This window comes from Peromyscus californicus, unplaced genomic scaffold (assembly GCF_007827085.1).
Source record: "Peromyscus californicus insignis strain IS unplaced genomic scaffold, ASM782708v3 Scaffold_4__1_contigs__length_199733344, whole genome shotgun sequence".
Lineage (NCBI taxonomy): Eukaryota > Metazoa > Chordata > Mammalia > Rodentia > Cricetidae > Peromyscus > Peromyscus californicus.
The window spans coordinates 54000532-54010441 of NW_026294562.1; the positions used below are offsets into that span (position 1 = coordinate 54000532).

Here is a 9910-nt window from a genome sequence, read left to right on the forward strand (position 1 = left end):
CCCTATGTTCATCCCACCTGCTCAGCCTATCCTGCCTGCCCTCAGGAGCTGGAGAAAGCTGTGGTACGGGGCCAGGAGCTGGGGGCCCGGCTGGAGCATCTGCAGCGAGAGCTGGAACAGGCAGCCTTGGAGCGCCAGGAGTTCCTACGAGAACAGGAGAGCCAGCACCAAAGGTGGGCACAGTGGCTGGGACAGGGAGGGACAGGGAAGTAAGGGCCGGGTGTTAACGGTTTCTCCTGGTAGGTACCAGGGCCTGGAGCAGCGGTTGGAAGCTGAGCTGCGGGCAGCGTCAACCAGTAAGGAGGAGGCGTTGATGGAGCTCAAGGCCCGGGCCCTGAAGCTGGAGGAGGAGCTGATTCAGGTAAAGTTGTCCTGGGAACTGAGGTGCCAGCCCCTTGCTCCTACCTGGGAGTAGACAACCAGGACTGCCAGGGCTCAGGTCTTACCTCCGGATGGATGGGCTAGCTGCTCATCTCATGCCCTGGCATGGCTGTGTCCTCCACTCCTTAAATGGATGGAACCTCTTCTTGGGGTGACTGCTCTGCTTTTTCCTTGGGCTCCAACACGTCCCGAGGCATGTGAGGCACCTGTTATTTGTGTCCCTGGACCTTGTCTCTGCAGCTGCGACAGTGCCCTGTGGGGCTGGCGACGCAGGTGAGGGCTGACCCTCGGACTGCGGAGACCCAGAACTGTCGGCTCATCGAGGTGGAGCGAAGTGTGAGTGACGGAGCAGCGATTGCCCGGGGGATCGGGGGACTGGCCAATTAGCCACTGATAACCTTCTCTGGCAGAATGCCACACTGGTAGCTGAGAAGGCAGCTCTGCAGGGGCAGCTGCAGCACCTGGAGGGGCAGCTGGGGAGCCTGCAGGGCCGGGCACAGGAGCTCCTGCTACAGAGTCAGCGGGCACAGGAGCACAGCAGCCGCCTGCAGGTGGGTGGCCGTTGTCCCTGCCCATTTGTGTCATTTTGTGCCCTTTCCCGTCCTCTAGCCAGCCACCCCACCTGTTTCCACAGTACTTGCCCTCTGACCCCAGCCATCCCGGTCTGTACCTTCTCCCCAATCTTGCTTTCAGAATCCACGTCTGTACCCATCTCCATTCCCCATCACCTTCCCATCTCAGCCTTCTCCTCCGTACTAGCCATTAGTCTTCACTGCCTTTCCTAGTCTCTGCTCATCGGTCCTATCCACGTTCTGGGCCTCTTGCATGGCTCAGCTTTTCCATGCCACATTGATGCCTCTCTACGGCTTTTAACCTCTTCCTGTTCTTCAGCTGTCCCTCTGCTTCCTCCATAGCTTGTTCCTGTCCTCTGTCCTCTGGTCTCAGGCCGTGTCCCTTATTCCTTCTGGGCTGGGTGCCACACTGCCGTGGTCCTGCCTATTTGCTTCACCCTAGGCTGAAAAGTCCATGATGGAGATGCAGGGCCAGGAGCTGCACAGGAAGCTGGGGGTGCTAGAGGAGGAGGTGCGGGCAGCAAGACAGGCCCAGGAGGAGACTCGTGGGCAGCAGCAGGCTCTACTTCGAGACCATGAGGCCCTGGCCCAGCTGCAGCGGAGACAAGAGACAGAGCTGGAGGGACTGCTGGTGCGGCACCGAGATCTCAAGGCCAACATGCGTGCCCTGGAGCTGGCCCACCGTGAGCTGCAGGGCCGGTGAGACTCCCCAAGCGCCCCGCTTCTCTCCCTGGCATGCTCACTTGCCTGCTTCCCTCATTAGGTCTGACCCAGGGGGGAATTCCATACTCTGCATATCGGCCCTATTGCCAATCTCTTGGGGATCTGGGCTCTCCAACTTTGAGGCTGGGAATGGTGACACCTTGGCATGGTGTTCTGCTTTGGGGGGCTTTTCTGAGGTGTAGTGCTTATGCTTTGGAGGTGTGAGACTTATAGATCTCCACAATGCAGCGCCTACTTGCCAAGGCTGCAGGCCCCTGTAGCCCTTTGGACCTTATCCATACAGGCATGAGCAGTTGCAGGCCCAGAGGGCCAGTGTGGAAGCACAAGAGGTGGCCTTACTGGCAGAGCGTGAGCGCCTGATGCAGGATGGGCATCGGCAGCGGGACCTGGAGGAGGAGCTGCGGAGACTTCAGAATGAGCACGACAGGTACCAGCCCGCGCGTTCAGCCCTGCCCCCGACTCCCCAGATGAGCATCCCACGTATGAAGTGGGTTGGGATGGGTTAGTCACAGCCCCCTGTGTGTTCTGCTTCACCTCCTCTCTGTGGGTGTGGCCCTCCTGGCTCTTGGAGAGCTCTTGTCTTTGCCTCCAAAGAGCTCAGAAGCTGCTGGCTGAGGTGTCTCGGGAGCGAGGGGAGCTCCAGGGTGAACGTGGGGAACTGCGGGGCCGCCTGGTGAGGCTGGAGCTGGAGCGGGCACAGCTGGAGATGCAGAGCCAGCAGCTCCGTGAGTCCAACCAGCAGCTGGACCTGAGCGCCTGCCGGCTGACCACACAGTGTGAGGTGTGGCCGAGTGTCAGGGCAGCCGAGGGAGGCCAAGGCGGGCAAGCCAAGCTAGGACAGGTATTCAGGACGGGTATTCACCCTGACCTTGCGGCTGCCCGCAGCTGCTGACCCAGCTTCGCAGCGCTCAGGAGGAAGAAAACAGGCAGCTGCTAGCTGAGGTACAGGCCCTGAGCCGGGAGAATCGAGAGCTGCTGGAGCGGAGTCTGGAGAGTCGTGACCACCTGCATCGAGAGCAGCGAGAGTACCTGTGAGCATGCGCAGGCCAGGACCGTGCCCCGTGGGCCTTCAGGGAGCCTCCCCTATACGCCCCCCCCCTCCCCCCCCCCCGCCCCTAGGTCCTAGGAAAAAATCCCAGGCATAGGGCTGCTGCAGTGTGGCTGCCCTGGGTTACACCTGCTTCTGCCAGGGCTTTGCCAGATCTCTGTGAACCCATTCTCTCCTCTTCCTACCAGGGACCAGCTTAACGCCTTACGCCGTGAAAAGCAGAAGCTGGTGGAGAAAATCATGGACCAGTACCGTGTGCTGGAACCTGGGCCCCTGCCCCGCACCAAGTGAGGCCCCACCTTCTGGAATGGGATCCTGCGAACTTTTGCCCTGGCCTACCCTCTGACCCCCAGTTCCCTAAGAGCCAGGCTGGGATGCAGGTCTTAGTGAGGGTTTTCCTGACCCTTTCACCCCCTGACACACCTCTCCTCTGCCTCCCTTCTCCTGTTTCCTTATCCCTTCTTATGCCTTCTTGCCCCCAGGAAGGGCAGCTGGCTGGCAGACAAGGTGAAGAGGCTGATTCGGCCCCGGCGGGAGGGGGCCCTCCATGGGGGGCCACGCCTGGGGGCCGATGGGGCTGGCAGCACCGAGAGCCTGGGGGGCCCCCTGGAGACGGAGCTCCCTGAGGGCAGGGAGGCAGATGGGACAGGTGGGTCTGAGGGCCGGGTGACCAGGATGTCCCTATCCCATGTCTCCCACCCTTGGCATTTGCCATACTATCTGGTCTGCACGTGTGCTTCCCAGGCCTTTCCTGCTACCTGCCTTGATGATGTTGGCTGCTCTCTCTCTCTGGGCCTGCGGAGTCCCCTGCCTGGCTCCTCCTTTCTGCCCATATTGCCACCTCCCCATTTCTACACAACCCACACCAGGCCTGTGACTTCCTAGCAACAGGGCACATTAGGGGAAGGTCATATCCTTGATGGTACAGAAGGAAACTGAGGATCGGAGGGTGAGGTGCCTTGCCCAAGGCCACACAGCGAGCTACTGTGTGAGCCATTGTGTGAGCCATTGTGTGAGGCAGCAGCACACTGGCCAGGTTCACCTGCCAGGTCCCTTCTCTCCTACACTCTGCCCTCTTTCTGCCCTGCAGCTTCACGCACTGGCTCTCTGCTTGTCTCCCTGTACCTTGATGATACCCAACCCCTCCACATGTGCCTCTCACAGGGTCCTCATCACCGGCACCCATGCGCCGTGCCCAGAGTTCGCTTTGCTTGGGAGATGATTCCCTGGCAGGTGGGCAGCGGAGGAGACTCAGCTCCCGGTTCCCTGGGGGGCGAAGTTCTGAGTCATTCAGTCCAGGGGACACCCCAAGGCAGCGGTTCCATCAGCGCAGGCCAGGCCCCCTGGGGGCACCCAGTGCCCACAGCAAAGGTGAATATGAGCCCCCCCTCATCCGATGGACCTTTGGGGAGAAGATTCATTCCTGTTAGTCTCTGTGTCCTGTGTGCCTTGCCCACCACTGCCTGGCACCATGGCCCAGTGGCTACCTTTTGATTCCCCAGGATCTGGTGTGGAATGGGATGGCTCCATTAAGACCCTCCCGGAACACGAAACAGATGCCAGTCGAGAGGGTGAGTCGGGGTCTGTGACTCGTCTGGGGTCCCTGGCAAGTCTCATTCACCAATTCTCTCTTCTGATGAGGAAGGATCCTTTACCAAACACCAGCTGGTGTGCTCCTGGGGATGTGGCAGGGAACATTTTGGTGTGGGGAGGCAGACAGAAAACACTGAAAATAGTCACTGTCTCCAACATCCTGGACTGATAGCAATACAGTGTGAACAGTGTGAGTGGTACGTGCCGGTTATCCCAGCACCCGAGAGGCTGATTGGGAAGATTGAAAGTTCAAGCCCAGCCTAGATTCTAGGGCAAGACCCTGTCTTAAAGGAGAAAAAGAGGAAAATGGTGTTGTGAGCTGTGTGTGTATCTTTTCCCTGTTAGCAACCCTGCCAGAAAACAGAGAGAGACAGGTACAAGGATTTTAGTGACATGACTCATTTAACTCTGTCTGTCTAAGTGATTACCGTTTTCAATGTGTTGTCAGTGCGGAAAAATTACAAATGAGATTTTCTTTTCTACATTATTTTACTTTTTGAGACTGATTCTTACTGTGCAGCCTGGCTGGCCTGGGACTTACTACGTAGACCATAGTTTGAGGCCAGCCTCAAACTCAAAAAGATCTGCCTTTCTCTGTCTCATGAGTGCTGGGATTAAAGGCGTGATCCATCATGTCTAGCTCAAGATTTTTTTTTTTTGAGACAAGGTCTCATATAGCCCAGGCTAGCCTTGAACTGATTCTCCTGCCTCTACCTTCCCTGTGCTGGGATGACATGTATGACTGACTGTGCCTTACTACTGTGTCTGGTTTTTTGAGATAGAGTCTTGTTATATAGCTCAAGATGGCCCAGAGCTCCCCGTGCTGCCCAGGCTGGCCACAAATGTGTGGCAAGTCTCCTGCCTCAACTTTCTTAGTCCTGGGATAATAGTTCTGTGTCACCACACCCCTCATTTTTCATAGTAAGTTTTTAAAGCCTATCAAGCATTTCACATGCAGGCATATAACCGTTTGAGCTAGCAGAGGCGCTTAGCCCATCATGATAGGAGTTTATAGTGCTGGGGAAGAAGAGTGTGTGTGTGTGTGTGTGTACAGGCTGGGGTTCGAATGAGGGCACTGGCTGGGGACAGGCTTCGGAGAGGAGCTGAAGTTTAGGGACAGCTGGGAGGCAGGCTGGTACAGGGGTGGAGGGCTAGCAGGTGGGCAGAAAGTTCAGGGCCCCGTGGGCTGCCTTGACTGCTCCAGATCTTCCTGGGGAGGAAGCCTGAGCCCAGCTTTTCTCTCTAGCCCTCCAGGAGCAGAAACCGGAGAAACATCCCCTTACCCCTTCCCTCAGCCAGTGACACTGTGGGGACAGGAAACTTGGGAGTGAAGCCTTCTCCTCAATATAGGGCCGGTGGATCTCCCAGGCAACCCAAGAGCCGGGGGACCCAGGGACTCCAAGAAGAGTACTTAAACAAAGAGGCCTGGACTCCCAGGCCCTCCACAACCCACACTGGGGCCCCACGAAGGAGCTGGGACAAGTTTGTCAACACAGGATGTGACTGGTCCCAACGGGTAGCTCCTGGCCAGGGCTCTTGCTCTGGTACACAGCCATCATTGAGGAGACGATCTCTAGGGGATCCCCCAGTTGAAGGAGCCTGGCAAGAGTGGGTAAGAGAGTCCTCTGCCCGGTCTAGATGGGAAGCCAAGGCCCATTCTCTGGGGACAAGCCTGGGCTGATATCTAAGCCTTGTCTGGGACATGAAGGAGAGAATAAAACTGTAACCCCATGAATCTGGGCTCTGTGTCTGCTGGCTGCCTCTGGGAGCCTGGAGGTATTGGGGATTCCTATCGATGGGCTTCTGTAGCTAGGGAGCCATGTCCGGACCAGGCAGCAAAAGGAATTATAGTGTGACCACTTGGACTTGCCAAAACCTGGATGTGCTGGCCAGGTGGGCAGCCACTGGTGGGCAGAGCCTGGGTGGGAAGTGGGACATGGGATCTGGGAAGTGGGACATGATGACCTTGGTTGGCCCTGACCCTGTGTCTCAGGGCACCTCTTTTCTCTCTCCATATCTTCCAACCTCCTCATCTTCTTTTCCAGCCTTTGGGGTTGAGCTCTGCCTCAGGAAGCTCACAGTCACTCGAGGGGGTACTATAAGACATGGTGTCCCATGTCTCTAACCCGAGTCCCTAGGACGATTACTGGGAAAGGAAACTGTCATATTTAGGTTCAGTTGTCAGCTTGACTCCTGGGAGAGGAAACTCAGCTGAGAAATTGCCACCATTAGACTGGTCTATGGGCATATCTATGGAGGCATTTTCTTGATTGCTAATTGATGTAGGAGGGGCCCAGTCCGCTGTGGTGGTGCATTCCTAGGCAGGTGAGCCTGGGCGGTATAAAAAAAGCTAGCAGAGGGGCTGGAGAGATGGCTTAATGGTTAAGAGCACTAGCTGCTCTTCTGGAAGACCCAAGTTCAGTTCCCAGCACCCACATGGCGGCTCACAGCTCTAGGGCATGCCTCTGGCTTCCATGGGTACCTACCCATGTGCACATACCCACATGTAGACATGCATACCCACACACAATTAAAAATAATAAAAATAAACCTTAAAGAAAAGAAAAGGCAGTTGAGCAAGCCGAAGGAGGCAAACCAACAAGCAGTGTTCTTCCAGTCTCTGCTTCAGCTCCTGCCCCCATGTTCCTGCCCCCACGTTCCTGCCCTGGCTTCCCTTACAGGAGGACTGCACCCAGTAAGCCAGATAAACCTTTTCTTCCCTAAGTTGTTTTTGTCACAGAAACAGAGAAGCAAACTAACATGGAAGTTGGTACCTGGAACGTGGGGTGTTGCTGTGATGGACCTGACCATGTGGCTTTTATGGACTGTTTTGTGGGAAGAAGGCAGAGGATTTTGGAACTTTGGGCTGGAAAAGCCATGGAGTGCTCAGAGCTTAAAGAGCTGTTGTGAGCAATGCAGACTATGAAGGCCTGGCTTGTGAAGTTTGAGAGGGAAGTCTGACAGTCTTTCAGAGTTTGCCAGGTTGTCTATGTGATGTGTTTGAAGAGTCAGTGGAAATGAAACCCGTGCTTTACTGGGACCATGGATGTTTGTTAGCCAGGGCTGAAACATCGGCTGGGGTGAATAAGAAACTGGCACCATTGAGGCAGACTTCTGGGAAGTGCTTCTCAGGGTCACCACACAGAAGCTGTGGCCTAGTAGGGGCCAAGGTTGCATCTCAAGCTGTCAGCAGAACTTGGCAAACAGTGTGTAAGTCTTACACCTAGTGTTGGTATTTTGAAGGCATGAAAGGGTCATGGGGAACAGCCGAGGCTTGGTACTATGTGGCAGGGTCAGAGTCCCCGACGGGAGGCCAGGAGGCCACTGGCGAAGGTGCAGTCTCAGTCACGATGGAAACCTCAGGATATTGGAGGTGCCAGGGCTGTGAGACAAGTGCCAAGGACAGCAGCAGTTGTGGAAGGGAGCTGACTTAAGCCTACACGACAAGCTGTGTGTGCTGTGGATGGCAGGCCAGAGGAGCAGACCTCAGTCAGTGCTTTGGAGCCAGAAGATCATGAGTGAGTACCAGATGCTGGGCCCCCGAGATACAGGCTTTGACATCATTACTGGATGTCGGGTTTTGCTTGATCTGATTGTATCCGTATCCTGGTTCTTCCCTTTTGAATAAAGTATGTAACTATTTTGGATTTTACCGTAGCCCACATTTAAGAGACTGGATATTTTTTTTTTTTGTTTGTTTGTTTTTTTGAGACAGGGTTTCTCTGTGTAGCTTTGCGCCTTTCCTGGGACTCACTTGGTAGTCCAGGCTGGCCTCGAACTCACAGAGATCCGCCTGGCTCTGCCTCCCGAGTGCTGGGATTAAAGGCGTGCGCCACCACCGCCCGGCCTGGATATTTTTTTTTTTAAAAAAGTTGGGACTGGAGAGATGACTCAGAGGTTAAGAGCACCGACTGCTCTTTCAGAGGTCCTGAGTTCAATTCCCAGCAACCACATGGTGGCTCACAACCATCTGTAATGAGATCTGGCTCCCTCTTCTGTGTACATAATAAATAAAGAAATCTTTTTTTTTTAAATTTATTTATTTATTATGCATGCAGTGTTCTGTCTGCATGTGTGCCTGCAGGCCAGAAGAGGATGCCAGATCTTATTACAGATGGTCGTGAGCCACCATGTGGCTATTGGGAATTGAACTCAGGACCTCTGGAAGAGCAGCCGGTGCTCTTAACCGCTGAGCCATCTCTCCAGCCCTAATAAATAAATCTTAAAAAAAAAAAAAAAGTGAGGAAGCCTCCACGCAGCTTCCTTTAAAAAAAAAAAAGTTAATTAGCTGGGCAGTGGTGGCACACGCCTTTGATCCCAGCTCTTGGGAGGCAGAGCCAGGTGGATCTCTGTGAGTTCAAGGCCAGCCTGGTCTACAGAGGGAGATCCAGGACAGGCACCAAAACTACACAGAGAAACCCTGTCTCGAAAAACCAAACTAACTAAATTAATTAATTAATTAAAAAATAAAAATAAAAAAAGATAATTTCGACCATCAAGTCATTGTAATTGTTTGTTTGTTTGTTTTGTTTTTCAAGACAGGGTTTCTCTGTCCTGCTCTGTAGACCAGGCTGGCCTGGAACTTAGAGATCCGCCTGCCTCTGCCTCTTGAGTGTTGGGATTAAAGGTGTGTGCCACCATTCTTCAACTGGACTGTCCTTTATATTGTGATATTAACATGAGCTTTTGGAAATGAACAAGAAAGGAAAGGTTATGCTTTAAGGGAGGTGTGCTTGTGTGTCAAAGTTGACAAGGGGTGGAATGTCATCTCTCACTTGTCAAACTGGACACCTAGGAAGAGGGAACCTCACGGCTGAGGACTTGCTGCCATCAGATGGGCCTGTGGACATGTCTATGGAGGCATTCTCTTGGTTGGTAATTGGTGTAGGCAGGCCCCATCCGCTGTGGGTGGTACATCCCTAGGTAGGAGGGCTTGGGTTGTACAATAAAGCCAGCTGATGGAGGGATGGGCAGCAAGCCAGGAAACTGTTCCTCCACGATCTCTGCTTCAGTTCCTGTCTCCAGATTCCAGCCTTGAGTTCTGCGTGTGGACTGTAACCTGTAAACCAAATAACTCTCCCTTCCCCAAGTCTCTTTTGGTCGGAGTGTCTTATCTCAGCAACAGAGAAGCAAACTAATGCAGGGATCAATTAGGCTGGGTGGCAGGATGTGAGTCAGGGCACCTGAGGCTGCCGAGGGAGGGTGGGGCTCCCTGGGAAAGGTGGAGCAGGGTCCTTGAGCAATCAGTCCTGCAGCTCCCTCTTTAATTTTTTTGAAATTACATTTATTTTATATTACGTCCTGTGTTTGTATTGTATGTGGGTGCAGGCATATAGATCTAAGGACAACTTGTGGAAGTCAGTTCTCTCCTTCTACCATGTGGGAACCAGGCATCCAACTCAGATGGTCTCCTTTGGGACAAAAGCAACTTTAGTCATGAAAAGTGACTTCCTGGTTTTGAAGCATACTCTCAGAACCTCCCCCCCCCCACCCCCCCCACCCCCGCCCCCACAGCCTGCTGAGCATCAAGAGCCCAGGACTTCTGTGTCCAGGGATCTTCGCTGTATTTGCTGAGGTTAAAAGCGCGGTCCTA

The 9910-nt window shown here is 54.3% G+C and overlaps 1 protein-coding gene across 3 annotated transcripts in view; it reads left to right on the forward strand.

The window, feature by feature from the left end:
• Positions 1–7974, forward strand: part of Ccdc88b (coiled-coil domain containing 88B) — an 18686-nt gene extending 10712 nt beyond the window's left edge. Inside the window, exons 15-27 of one of the 3 annotated variants that reach the window (XM_052761327.1) lie at positions 46–173; positions 244–361; positions 622–717; positions 792–932; positions 1396–1652; positions 1960–2103; positions 2271–2457; positions 2562–2707; positions 2913–3011; positions 3207–3373; positions 3889–4095; positions 4227–4295; positions 5564–7974. In XM_052761327.1, the coding sequence (XP_052617287.1) occupies positions 46–173; positions 244–361; positions 622–717; positions 792–932; positions 1396–1652; positions 1960–2103; positions 2271–2457; positions 2562–2707; positions 2913–3011; positions 3207–3373; positions 3889–4095; positions 4227–4295; positions 5564–5619 (1815 nt within the window). In that variant the 3' untranslated portion in view covers positions 5620–7974. Of the gene's footprint in view, positions 1–45; positions 174–243; positions 362–621; positions 718–791; positions 933–1395; positions 1653–1959; positions 2104–2270; positions 2458–2561; positions 2708–2912; positions 3012–3206; positions 3374–3888; positions 4096–4226; positions 4296–5563 lie in introns of those variants that run through there. The other 2 variants (XM_052761329.1, XM_052761328.1) reach the window with 2 other exon arrangements.
• Positions 7975–9910: the final 1936 nt, after the last annotated feature.